At 47.1% G+C, this 14,789-nt stretch overlaps 1 protein-coding gene across 5 annotated transcripts in view; it reads right to left on the bottom strand.

The window, feature by feature from the left end:
* iars1 (isoleucyl-tRNA synthetase 1) overlaps window positions 1-14,252 on the bottom strand; it is a 130,209-nt gene extending 115,957 nt beyond the window's left edge. For 4 of the 5 annotated variants that reach the window (XR_005042214.1, XM_036973518.1, XM_036973517.1 and 1 more), the window contains exons 1-6: window positions 13,529-13,647; window positions 13,086-13,242; window positions 9,738-9,857; window positions 6,357-6,439; window positions 3,119-3,236; window positions 1,436-1,583 (exon numbers count right to left, since the gene is read on the bottom strand). Coding sequence is in view for 4 of the 5 variants with exons in the window: in XM_036973518.1 (XP_036829413.1) it covers window positions 1,436-1,583; window positions 3,119-3,236; window positions 6,357-6,439; window positions 9,738-9,857; window positions 13,086-13,242; window positions 13,529-13,647 (745 nt within the window). In the remaining variant the exon portion in view is untranslated. Of the gene's footprint in view, window positions 1-1,435; window positions 1,584-3,118; window positions 3,237-6,356; window positions 6,440-9,737; window positions 9,858-13,085; window positions 13,243-13,528; window positions 13,653-14,119 lie in introns of those variants that run through there. The other variant, XM_036973516.1, reaches the window with a different exon arrangement.
* Window positions 14,253-14,789: the final 537 nt, after the last annotated feature.

Here is a 14,789-nt window from a genome sequence, read left to right as displayed (position 1 = left end):
GAGCAGCACCCCGATGCAGTATCAAGCCTCTTCCTGCACCTCCTCCTCTATACTATAGACTAACAGCCCCCCCAGCTGGCCGGTCCATGCTACAGCAGCCTGTCCGGTATCTGGGTCAGCCCCCCCCCCCCCCCCCCCCAGCTGGCCGGTCCATGCTACAACAGCCTGTCCGGTATCTGGGTCAGCCCCCCCCAGCTGGCCGGTCCATGCTACAGCAGCCTGTCCGGTATCTGGGTCAGCCCCCCCCAGCCTGCCGGTCCATGCTACAGCAGCCTGTCCGGTATCTGGGTCAGCCCCCCCCAGCTGGCCGGTCCATGCTACAACAGCCTGTCCGGTATCTGGGTCAGCCCCCCCCAGCTGGCCGGTCCATGCTACAGCAGCCTGTCCGGTATCTGGGTCAGCCCCCCCCCCCCCCCCAGCTGGCCGGTCCATGCTACAGCAGCCTGTCCGGTATCTGGGTCAGCCCCCCCCCCAGCTGGCCGGTCCATGCTACAACAGCCTGTCCGGTATCTGGGTCAGCCCCCCCCAGCTGGCCGGTCCATGCTACAGCAGCCTGTCCGGTATCTGGGTCAGCCCCCCCCAGCCTGCCGGTCCATGCTACAGCAGCCTGTCCGGTATCTGGGTCAGCCCCCCCCAGCTGGCCGGTCCATGCTACAACAGCCTGTCCGGTATCTGGGTCAGCCCCCCCCAGCTGGCCGGTCCATGCTACAGCAGCCTGTCCGGTATCTGGGTCAGCCCCCCCCCCCCCCCCCCCCAGCTGGCCGGTCCATGCTACAGCAGCCTGTCCGGTATCTGGGTCAGCCCCCCCCAGCTGGCCGGTCCATGCTACAACAGCCTGTCCGGTATCTGGGTCAGCCCCCCCCCCAGCTGGCCGGTCCATGCTACAGCAGCCTGTCCGGTATCTGGGTCAGCCCCCCCCAGCCTGCCGGTCCATGCTACAGCAGCCTGTCCGGTATCTGGGTCAGCCTGTCCGGTATCTGGGTCAGCTTTTATTTCACCACCAGTCTTTTGTCTGGGATCCACAGCAACATGGAGAGAAGCTACGTAGTATTTTTTTTATATTTGGAGGGAAGCAAGGACAAGGCTCTTTTTAAAAGTGGCCTGATTTGAGTTAGATGTATGTCCACTGTCCACGTTGGTTTCCCCCTGATACAAGCATCACTACCGAGAAAGCAGAGATGGATGGAGGGATCGAGAGAGAACTAAATAATACACAAATGTTTAAAAACATACATATTTAAACGCAGAATAGAATAAATTCCATCTGGAAACACATATGTTCTGTTTTCAGACAACACACTAGGAGGAGAACAGGCTCAGTCGCAGCGCAGCCATCAAGATGTAAATCCCATGCTCAAGGGCACAACGGCAGGAGACGGTACCTGGGGTCTGCCGAATAATTTTTTACAAAATTTAAAAAATAATACTTTCTCACCTTTGACCTTGACATACTGCAACTCTGAGTTGACGCAGAGAGCCAGGTTGCTAGGCAGAGTCCAGGGTGTGGTTGTCCAGGCGATCAGACACACGTTCTCATCTTCCAGAAGGGGGAAGTTCACTATCACCGACGGATCTTGCACATCCTGGTGACACGGTGACAACAGGAAAACAACGGGAAGACAACGGGAAGACAACAGGAAGACAACGGGATGACAACAGGAAGACAACGGGGTGACAACAGGAAGACAACGGGGTGACAACAGGAAGACAACGGGTGACAACGGGTGACAACGGGAAGACAACAGGAAGACAACAGGAAGACAACGGGGTGCCAACAGGAAGACAAAGGGGTGACAATCGTCATTGACCGACACAAAGACTGTTTAGTACTGAACATCAGATGACAATTACCATGGGTTGACTAGCTTCTGACAGAAAACACTATTCCCAACAGTCTTCATGAGTACTGGGCTCTACCTCGACAGTCTACATGAGTACTGGGCTCTACCTCGACAGTCTACATGAACACTGGGCTCTACCTCGACAGTCTACATGAGTACTGGGCTATACCTCGACAGTCTACATGAGCACTGGGCTATACCTCGACAGTCTACATGAGCACTGGGCTATACCTCGACAGTCTACATGAGTACTGGGCTATACCTCGACAGTCTACATGAGTACTGGGCTATACCTCGACAGTCTACATGAGCACTGGGCTATACCTCGACAGTCTACATGAGTACTGGGCTATACCTCGACAGTCTACATGAGCACTGGGCTATACCTCGACAGTCTACATGAATACTGGGCTATACCTCGACAGTCTACATGAGTACTGGGCTATACCTCGACAGTCTACATGAGTACTGGGATCTACCTCGACAGTCTACATGAATACTGGGCTATACCTCGACAGTCTACATGAGTACTGGGCTCTACCTCGACAGTCTACATGAGCACTGGGCTCTACCTTGACAGCCAAACACACTAGTGGGTATATAGTGTAAAGCGGGGTTTTCCAACCCTGTTCCTGGAGAGCTACCCTCATGTAGGTTAACTCCAACCCTGTTCCTGGAGAGCTACCCTCCTATAGGTTAACTCCAACCCTGTTCCTGAAGAGCTACCCTCCTATAGGGTAACTCCAGCCCTGTTCCTGGAGAGCTACCCTCCTATAGGTTAACTCCAACCCTGTTCCTGGAGAGCTACCCTCATGTAGGTTAACTCCAACCCTGTTCCTGGAGAGATACCCTCCTATAGGTTAACTCCAACCCTGTTCCTGGAGAGCTACCCTCCTACAGGTTAACTCCAACCCTGTTCCTGAAGAGCTACCCTCCTACAGGTTAACTCCAACCCTGTTCCTGGAGAGCTACCCTCCTGTAGGTTTTAACTCCAACCCTGTTCCTGGAGAGATTCCCTCCTGTAGGTTTTAACTCCAACCCTGTTCCTGGAGAGATACCCTCCTGTAGGTTTTAACTCCAACCCTGTTCCTGAAGAGCTACCCTCCTATAGGTTTTAGCCTTGGCTAACAGGTTTGGAGATAACAGAGTTGGACAGTGCACCTTGTAGTTCTGGTTAGACTGGAAGTTGGACAGCCATGTTGTACTAGTGTGTGTGTACCTTGTAGTTCTGGTTAGACTGGAAGTTGGACAGCCATGTTGTACTAGTGTGTGTGTACCTTGTAGTTCTGGTTAGACTCGAAGTTGGACAGCGGCGTGTTACAGGCGGTAGAGAAGGGCATGACCTTCACCCCGCGGTACACCAGACCTTTATCATACAGCTGCCTGAACACCCACCTGGGGGGAGGGGGAGGGGAGACGGGGGGGGGGGGGGGGGGCGGTGAGACGGGGGGGGGGGGGGGGGGAAGAGGGAGGGGACGGGGGTGAGACGGGGGGGGGGGGGGGGGGTGAGACGGGGAGGGGAGACGGGGGGGGGGAGGGGAGACGGGGAAGAGGGAGGGGACGGGGGTGAGACGGGGGGACGGGGGTGAGACGGGGGGGGGGAGACGGGGGGTGAGACGGGGAGGGGAGACGGGGGGGGGGGGGGGGTGAGATGGGGAGGGGAGACGGGGGGGGGTGAGACGGGGAGGGGACGGGGAAGAGGGAGGGGACGGGGGTGAGACGTGGGGGGTGAGACGTGGGGGGTGAGACGGGGGTGAGACAGAGGACAGAGAGGAATAACAGTTTAAAAACACTTGAAATGTTGTGAGGAGTAAAACACAGTAAAACACTGTTTCATTATTGAGCCAATATTTCACCCAAAACGTCACCGAGACATTCATAAAGTACAGTGTCTTCGACAAAACAGTAATCGTACCCCTCGACATTCGCCACATTCTTGTTATGTTACAGCCTGAATTTAAAAATGAATTAACATTTTAATTGTGTCACAGGTCCTACACACAACATACCCATAATATCAATTATGGTTTTCAAAATGTTTACAAATCAATAAGTATTCAACCCCTTTGTTATGGAAAACCTAAATAAGTTCAGGAGTAAAAATGTGCTTAACAAGTCACATAAATAAGCCGCATGGATTCACTCTGTGTGTAATAACAGTGTTTAATATGATTTTTTTGAATGGCTCATCTCTATACTCCACAATTATCTGTGAAGGTCCCTCAGTCGAGCAGAGAATTTCAAAAACTCATTCATCCATACAGACCAGGGAGGTTTTCCAATACCTCGCAAAGAAGGGCAGCTATTTCCTTTATCTAAATCCTACAATTATAGTGAAAATCCTACAGGAAACCTTGGGTCAGTCTGCTTTCCAACAGACACTGGGGAGATGAATTCACCTTCCAGCAGGACAATAACCTAAAACACAAGGCCAAATCTACACTGGAGTTTCTTACCAAGACGACATTGAATGTCTAAAACCATGTTCTCACTTTGTCATTATGGAGTATTGTGATGTCTCCTGATAAATACGGCCCCTTGGACAGACTGTCATGACTCCTGATAAATACGGCCCCTTGGACTGTCATGACTCCTGGTAAAAACAGACCCTTGGACAGACTGTCATGACAGTGACTCCTGATAAATACAGCCCCTTGGACAGTCATGACTCCTGATAAAAACAGCCCCTTGGACAGACTGTCATGACTCCTGGTAAAGACAGCCCCTTGGACAGACTGTCATGACAGTGACTCCTGATAAATACAGCCCCTTGGACAGTCATGACTCCTGATAAAAACAGCCCCTTGGACAGACTGTCATGACTCCTGGTAAATACAGCCCATTGGACAGACTGTCATGACTCCTGATAAATACAGCCCATTGGACAGACTGTCATGACTCCTGATAAAAACATCCCCTTGGACAGTCATGACTCCTGATAAAAACAGCCCCTTGGACTGTCATGACTCCTGGTAAATACGGCCCCTTGGACAGACTGTAATAACAGAGACTCCTGGTAAAAACAGCCCCTTGGACAGTCATGACTCCTGGTAAATACAGCCCTTGGACAGACTGTAATAACAGAGACTCCTGGTAAATACAGCCCTTGGACAGACTGTCATGACTCCTGATAAATACAGCCCTTGGACAGACTGTAATAACAGAGACTCCTGGTAAATACAGCCCTTGGACAGACTGTCATGACTCCTGATAAATACAGCCCCTTGGACTGTCATGACTCCTGGTAAATACAGCCCTTGGACAGACTGTCATGACTCCTGATAAAAACAGCCCCTTGGACAGTCATGACTCCTGATAAATACAGCCCCTTGGACAGACAGTAATAACAGAGACTCCTAATAAAAACAGCCCCTTGGACAGACTGTAATAACAGAGACTCCTGATAAATACAGCCCTTGGACAGACTGTCATGACTCCTGATAAATACAGCCCCTTGGACAGACTGTCATGACTCCTGATAAAAACAGCCCCTTGGACAGACTGTAATGACTACTGATAAAAACAGCCCCTTGGACAGACTGTAATAACAGAGACTACAGAGACTAGTGTGATGTCATTATGGGGTTATTGTGATGTCATTATGGGGTTATTGTGATGTCATTATGGGGTTATTGTGATGTCATTATGGGGTTATTGTGTGTAGATGGGTGAGAAATGCTGATTTAATCCATTTTTGAATTCAGGCTGTAACACAACAAAATGTGGAATAAGTCAAGGGGTATGAATACTTTGTGAAGGCTCTGTACAATGCAGTGTTCAAGGACATTATCTAAGACAAACCAGGGACAAACGTGGTGCTCTGTAGCTCAGTTCTTTGTGGCCGTTGTCCAAGTAAAATATACATATATTTTGACAAACGGCCCCAAGGAAACGGCCCCAAGGAAACGGCCCCAAGGAAACGGCCCGAAGGAAACGGCCCCAAGGAAACGGCCCCAAGGAAACGGCCCCAAGGAAACGGCCCCAAGGAAACGGCCCCAAGGAAACGGCCCCAAGGAAACGGCCCCAAGGAAACGGCCCCAAGGAAACGGCCCCAAGGAAACGGCCCCAAGGAAACGGCCCCAAGGAAACGGCCCCAAGGAAACGGCCCCAAGGAAACGGCCCCAAGGAAACGGCCCCAAGGAAACGGCCCCAAGGAAACGGCCCCAAGGAAACGGCCCCAAGGAAACGGCCCCAAGGAAACGGCCCCAAGGAAACGGCCCCAAGGAAACGGCCCCAAGGAAACGGCCCCAAGGAAACGGCCCCAAGGAAACGGCCCCAAGGAAACGGCCCCAAGGAAACGGCCCCAAGGAAATCAGTGCGCCCCTCCAAACTCGGGTCGGGTTGAAAGGGCTCGCGGGCCATAGTTTGTCCACACGTTGTAGAGCGTGGCGCTTGCAACGCCAGGACAGTGGGTTTGATTACGCACATGACTAAGTCACTGTGGATAAAAAAAATCGTCTAGTAAATGGCATATATTATATTCCATTCTCTAACAACAGGATTCAGACAACTCACCAGACAGTCTCCATGAACCAGGGGTACAGAGTCTTGTAGTCGTTCTTAAAGTCAATCCACCGCCCCATCCTGGTTACAGAGTTCTGGTGGACAAAGACACAACATTTTTAGAATAAATCCAGTTGGTTTCTGACTCCTGATAAATACAGCCCCTTGGACTGTCATGACTCCTGATAAATACAGCCCCTTGGACAGACTGTCATGATAGTGACTCCTGATAAATAAGGCCCCTTGGACAGACTGTCATGACTCCTGATAAATATGGCCCCTTGGACAGACTGTCATGACAGTGACTCCTGATAAAAACAGCCCCTTGGACAGACTGTCATGACTACTGATAAAAACAGCCCCTTGGACAGACTGTCATGACTCCTGATAAAAACAGCCCCTTGGACAGACTGTCATGACTCCTGATAAAAACAGCCCCTTGGACAGACTGTCATGACTCCTGATAAATACAGCCCCTTGGACAGACTGTCATGACTCCTGATAAATACAGCCCCTTGGACAGACTGTCATGACTACTGATAAATACGGCCCCTTGGACTGTCATGACTCCTGATAAAAACATCCCCTTGGACTGTCATGACTCCTGATAAATATGGCCCCTTGGACAGACTGTCATGACAGTGACTCCTGATAAAAACAGCCCCTTGGACAGACTGTCATGACTCCTGATAAAAACAGCCCCTTGGACAGACTGTCATGACTCCTGATAAATACGGCCCCTTGGACAGACTGTCATGACAGTGACTCCTGATAAATACGGCCCCTTGGACAGACTGTCATGACTCCTGATAAAAACAGCACCTTGGACAGACTGTAATAACAGAGTGCACTAAACCGGAGCATATGTTAACCGGATCATATGTTATCAGCAGTAATCAAAACTGTATTGGGACTGAAAAACTATTGTGGAATACAGTTGAGACACTTGAGGAATATCTCAAATGCAAATAATCAGGACTCAAGTGTAATTACATAGTATACCAGCCCTATGTAATTACATAGTATACCAGCCCTATGTAATTACATAGTATACCAGCCCTATGTAATTACATAGTATACCAGCCCTATGTAGTTACATAGTATACCAGCCCTATGTAATTACACAGTATACCAGCCCTATGTAATTACATAGTATACCAGCCCTATGTAATTACATAGTATACCAGCCCTATGTAATTACATAGTATACCAGCCCTATGTAATTACATAGTATACCAGCCCTATGTAATTACATAGTATACCAGCCCTATGTAATTACATAGTATACCAGCCCTATCTAATTACGTAGTACACCAGCCCTATGTAATTACGTAGTATGCCAGCCCTATATAATTACGTAGTATACCAGCCCTATATAATTACGTAGTATACCAGCCCTATATAATTACATAGTATACCAGCCTTATGTAATGACATAGTATACCAGCCCTATGTAATGACATAGTATACAAGCCCTATGTAATGACATAGTATACCAGCCCTATGTAATTACATAGTATACCAGCACTATATAATTACATAGTATACCAGCCCTATGTAATGACATAGTATACCAGCCCTATGTAATGACATAGTATACCAGCCCTATGTAATGACATAGTATACCAGCCCTATGTAATGACATAGTATACCAGCCCTATGTAATGACATAGTATACCAGCCCTATGTAATGACATAGTATACCAGCCCTATGTAATTACATAGTATACCAGCCCTATATAATTAGTGTACTTACATGGTATACCAGCCCTATGTAATTACATAGTATACCAGCCCTATATAATAACATAGTATACCAGCCCTATGTAATTACATAGTATACCAGCCCTATGTAATTACATAGTATACCAGCCCTATATAATAACATAGTATACCAGCCCTATGTAATTACATAGTGTACCAGCCCTATATAATTAGTGTACTTACATGGCATACCAGCCCTATGTAATGACATAGTATACCAGCCCTATGTAATGACATAGTATACCAGCCCTATGTAATGACATAGTATACCAGCCCTATGTAATGACATAGTATACCAGCCCTATGTAATGACATAGTATACCAGCCCTATGTAATGACATAGTATACCAGCCCTATGTAATGACATAGTATACCAGCCCTATGTAATGACATAGTATACCAGCCCTATGTAATGACATAGTATACCAGCCCTATGTAATGACATAGTATACCAGCACTATATAATGACATAGTATACCAGCCCTATGTAATGACATAGTATACCAGCCCTATGTAATGACATAGTATACCAGCCCTATGTAATGACATAGTATACCAGCCCTATGTAATGACATAGTATACCAGCCCTATGTAATGACATAGTATACCAGCCCTATGTAATGACATAGTATACCAGCCCTATGTAATTACATAGTATACCAGCCCTATGTAATTACATAGTATACCAGCCCTATATAATTAGTGTACTTACATGGTATACCAGCCCTATGTAATTACATAGTATACCAGCCCTATATAATAACATAGTATACCAGCCCTATGTAATTACATAGTATACCAGCCCTATGTAATTACATAGTGTACCAGCCCTATATAATTAGTGTACTTACATGGCATACCAGCCCTATGTAATAACATAGTATACCAGCCCTATGTAATGACATAGTATACCAGCCCTATGTAATGACATAGTATACCAGCCCTATGTAATGACATAGTATACCAGCCCTATGTAATGACATAGCATACCAGCCCTATGTAATGACATAGTATACCAGCCCTATGTAATGACATAGTATACCAGCCCTATGTAATGACATAGCATACCAGCCCTATGTAATTACATAGTATACCAGCCCTATGTAATTACATAGTATACCAGCCCTATGTAATTACATAGTATACCAGCACTATGTAATTACATAGTATACCAGCCCTATGTAATTACATAGTATACCAGCCCTATGTAATTACATAGTATACCAGCCCTATGTAATTACATAGTATACCAGCCCTATGTAATTACATAGTGTACCAGCCCTATATAATTAGTGTACTTACATGGTATACCAGCCCTATATAATTACATAGTATACCAGCCCTATGTAATTACATAGTGTACCAGCCCTATATAATTAGTGTACTTACATAGTATACCAGCCCTATGTAATTACATAGTATACCAGCCCTATGTAATTACATAGTATACCAGCCCTATATAATAACATAGTATACCAGCCCTATATAATTACATAGTATACCAGCCCTATATAATAACATAGTATACCAGCCCTATGTAATTACATAGTATACCAGCCCTATATAATTACACTGTAATTACATAGTGTACCAGCATTATATATAGTATTTGTGTGGTTGTTTGCGCACCTCCCATTCGTTAGCGTATCTCATGACGATCATCCTGCATTGCCGGTTGTACTCAGCAATCCCCATCTTGGCCACATCGTCCGGTCCCTTGATGTCCAGGGTCTTATCAATCTCATACTCCTGAAATGGTATAGGAACACAGAGGGGGCATTAGGGGGTCTATCAATCTGTAATGGTATAGGAACACAGGGGGGGCATTAGTGGGTCTATCAATCTGTAAATGTATAGGAACACAGCATTACGGGGTCTATCAATCTGTAATGGTATAGGAACACAGAGTGAGCATTATGGGTAAATTGGCTGTTTTACAAATGGTGGGCTACCACATGGGACTTCATAAAAGTGTATTGCGGGCCGGCACTGTATAGCCTAGACTGCTATTCTACGGGGATTAGAAGGCTGCAATTTTTTCGGTCTTGCCAAGCGCATCAAATCAGCCACGACCGGGTCTGATCAGCGTTGATTAGTCTATAAACTACACTGCACAAATAAAGGGAACACTAAAATAGCACATCCTAGATCTGAATGAATGAAATATTCTTATTAAATACTTTTTCCTTTACATAGTTGAATGTGCTGACAACAAAATCACACAAAAATTATCAATGGAAATCAAATTTATCAACCCATGGAGGTCTGGATTTGGAGTCACACTCAAAATTAAAGTGGAAAACCAGTCCATAGCATCAATGCCTTCCTCTTGCAGGAACTGCTGACACTCTCCAGCCACATGAGGTCTAGCATTGCCTTGCATTAGGAGGAACCCAGGAGGAACCCACGGCCAACCGCACCAGCATATGGTCTCACAAGGGGTCTGAGGATCTCATCTCGGTACCTAATGGCAGTCAGGCTACCTCTGGCGAGCACATGGAGGGCTGTGCAGCCCCCCAAAGAAATGCCACCCCACACCATGACTGACCCACCGCCAAACCAGTCATGCTGGAGGATGTTGCAGGCAGCAGAACGTTCTCCACGGCATCTCCAGGCTGTCACATGCACTCAGTGTGAACCTGCTTTCATATGTGAAGAGCACAGAGCCCCAGTGGCGAATTTGCCAATCTTGGTGTTCTCTGGCAAATGAAAAACGTCCTGCACGGTATTGGGCTGTAAGCACAACCCCCACCTGTGGACGTCGGGCCCTCATACCACCCTCATGGAGTCTGTTTCTGACCGTTTGAGCAGACACATGCACATTTGTGGCCTGCTGGAGGTCATTTTGCAGGGCTCTGGCAGTGCTCCTCCTGCTTCTCCTTGCACAAAGGCGGAGGTAGCGGTCCTGCTGCTGGGTTGTTGCCCTCCTATGGCCTCCTCCACGTCTCCTGATGTACTGGCCTGTCTCCTGGTAGCGCCTCCATGCTCTGGACACTACGCTGACAGACACAGCAAACCTTCTTGCCACAGCTCGCATTGATGTGCCATCCTGGATGAGCTGCACTACCTGAGCCACTTGTGTGGGTTGTAGACTCCATCTCATGCTACCACTAGAGTGAAAGCACCGCCAGCATTCAAAAGTGACCAAAACATCAGCCAGGAAGCATAGGAACTGAGAAGTGGTCTGTGGTCACCACCTGCAGAACCACTCCTTTATTGGGGGTGTCTTGCTAATTGCCTATAATTTCCACCTGTTGTCTATTCCATTTGCATGTGAACAGCATGTGAAATGTTTTGTCAATCAGTGTTGCTTCCTAAGTGGACAATTTGATTTCACAGAAGTGTGATTGACTTGGAGTTACATTGTGTTGTTTAAGTGATCCCTTTATTTTTTTGAGCATTGTATTATTTACCAGCAAACAACGAAAATGTTAATTGTATAAAACAAAGTCCACAAATCAACAACAAAAAGTTACTAAAATGCCACATCACTCCACACCCCCACTCATCTAACGGTAAGCTGCTCCAGCATCACTCCACACCCCCACTCATCTAGCAGTTAGCTGCTCCAGCATCACTCTGCACCCCCACTCATCCAGCGGTTAGCTGCTCCAGCATCACTCTGCACCCCCACTCATCTAGCGGTTAGCTCCACCAGCATCACTCTACATCCCCCACTCATCTAGCGGTTAGCTTCACCAGCATCACTACACCCGTACTCATCAAGCGGTTAGCTCCACCAGCATCACTCTACACCCCCACTCATCTAGCTGTTAGCTCAACCAGCATCACTCTACACCCCCATTCATCTAGCGGTTAGCTCCACCAGCATCACTCTACACCCCCCACTCATCTAGCTGTTAGCTCCACCAGCATCACTCTACACCCCCACTCATCTAGCGGTTAGCTCCGCCAGCATCACTCTACACCCCCACTCATCTAGCTGTTAGCTCCACCAGCATCACTCTACACCCCCACTCATCTACCGGTTAGCTGCTCCAGCATCACTCTACACCCCCACTCATCTAGCAGTTAGCTCCTCTAGCGGTTAGCTCCACCAGCATCACTCTACACCCCCACTCATCAAGCGGTTAGCTGCTCCAGCATCACTCTACACCCCCACTCATCTAGCGGTTAGCTCCTCCAGCATCACTCTACACCCCCACTCATCTAGCGGTTAGCTGCTCCAGCATCACTCTGCACCCCCACTCATCTAGCGGTTAGCTCCACCAGCATCACTACACCCCCACTCATCAAGCGGTTAGCTGCTCCAGCATCACTCTACACCCCCACTCATCTAGCGGTAAGCTGCTCCAGCATCACTCTGCACCCCCACTCATCTAGCGGTTAGCTCCACCAGCATCACTACACCCCTACTCATCAAGCGGTTAGCTCCACCAGCATCACTCTACACCCCCACTCATCTAGCTGTTAGCTCCACCAGCATCACTCTACACCCCCACTCATCTACCGGTTAGCTGCTCCAGCATCACTCTACACCCCCACTCATCTAGCAGTTAGCTCCTCTAGCGGTTAGCTCCACCAGCATCACTCTACACCCCCACTCATCTAGCGGTTAGCTGCTCCAGCATCACTATACACCCCCACTCCTCTAGCGGTTAGCTCCACCAGCATCACTCTACACCCCCACTCCTCTAGCGGTTAGCTCATCTAGCGGTTAGCTCATCTAGCGGTTAGCTCATCTAGCGGTTAGCTCCTCCAGCATCAAAGGACAGTTGGAAAGAGGAGATGTAGAAAGTTAAATAGTAATCATGAGTAAACACTCCTAAATATTAGGTCAAGTTTATCTACATGAAAATAAAGTTAACAAAACGTGTAAAAATTTGATATGAATGCAGGGCTATTTCAATGGTTTTGATGGTTATTTTATTTTCATGACAGTCTTCATCTACAACCGTCAGATACGCGGTTATTCAATTACCGGCGACGAGTACAGTATCCCAAAGACATTCTTACCACAGGCAGGCCGTGACAGTCCCAGCCGAACCGGCGGTCCACGTGGAAGCCGCTCTGGTGGGCGAAGCGAGTCACGATGTCTTTGATGGTCCCTGCCAGGATGTGACCGTAGTGGGGGAGACCTGTGGCGAACGGAGGCCCGTCGTAGAACGTGTACCTGGAGAAGAGTTTACACATCATTCATAAAACAGATTCATCTTTTCTTTTGTACACTTACATATCGGGCTTAGTGATGTGTGGTTTCATGCACTCACTGCCCTACTGTATTCTGCATGTGTAAAAAGTTCACCTATAGACAGACTATGTTAATAAGCTTAATCTTTGACTAGACAATGGTTAGAGGAATTCTGTCTACAATACTCCTTCGATGTGTAAACAGTTTGCTACTGTTTGACAGTCAGGAATGACTCGACTGGTCCAGATGGCATGGTCCTTGTACTTACTTGGGCCTGTTCTTGGACTGTTTGAGACACTCCTGGAAGCAGTCCTTGTCCTTCCACAGCTGCAGGATCCTCTTCTCCTCAGAAGGGAAGTGGATGGATTCAGGAACAGGCTCCACCATGATCACTGAGTGATAGAAACACATCATAGTTAGTTGACTATTGAAGGGAAAGTGAATGGCAACCAATGATGACGTTGGGACAACAACTCAACATTCTATAAATTCAAAACAAACATAACGTTAGCTAACTAGCAAGCAGCAATTATACTTTCAGTAACGTTAGTTGGTTTGATATGCATGTTAGCTAATTCAGTTAACTGGGTTTAAACCTGGCTAGTATCGATGTTGAATAAATCTAGTTATAAATTATGAATAAATGCATGCTAGTAACGACGTATCCTTGCTGTGCACATGTAAGTGGAGTGGTTAGCTTAGCCGGCTAGCTCGCTAAGTGCTTTCGACTACTCCTTGACACTGTACCCTCACGTTTGCATTCATATGGACGCATATTGCATCAACGGCAGGTAAATGTAGTTTAATTGTACAACAGTTCAACATACAAATATTTAAATACCCATTCAGGTAAACTCACATGTCTTTCTTTCTCCGGCTGCCAACTTTGACGAACTGATGACAGGGAACTGATGCAATCAGAGGGAAAGCGGAAGCGGAAATGATGCATCACACCGACAGTAGCTGTGTTCGAATACTCGCACTAACCGCACTATTTGTGACGTGTTTTAGTATTGTAGTGTGGGTATAGTGAATATAGTTAGTTAGGATATAGTGGATATAGTTAGTTAGGATATAGTTTGTTAGGATATAGTGGATATAGTTTGTTAGGATATAGTGGAAATAGTTTGTTAGGATATAGTGGATATACAGTGCCTTGCGAAAGTATTCGGCCCCCTTGAACTTTGCGACCTTTTGCCACATTTCAGGCTTCAAACATAAAGATATAAAACTGTATTTTTTTGTGAAGAATCAACAACAAGTGGGACACAATCATGAAGTGGAACGACATTTATTGGATATTTCAAACCTTTTTAACAAATCAAAAACTGAAAAATTGGGCGTGCAAAATTATTCAGCCCCCTTAAGTTAATACTTTGAAGCGCCACCTTTTGCTGCGATTACAGCTGTAAGTCACTTGGGGTATGTCTCTATCAGTTTTGCACATCGAGAGACTGAAATTTTTTCCCATTCCTCCTTGCAAAACAGCTCGAGCTCAGTGAGGTTGGATGGAGAGCATTTGTGAACAG

This window comes from Oncorhynchus mykiss, unplaced genomic scaffold (genome assembly GCF_013265735.2).
Source record: "Oncorhynchus mykiss isolate Arlee unplaced genomic scaffold, USDA_OmykA_1.1 un_scaffold_262, whole genome shotgun sequence".
NCBI lineage: Eukaryota > Metazoa > Chordata > Actinopteri > Salmoniformes > Salmonidae > Oncorhynchus > Oncorhynchus mykiss.
The sequence above is the reverse complement of the archived record's forward strand: the minus strand, read 5'-3'. Positions and strand labels throughout refer to the sequence as shown.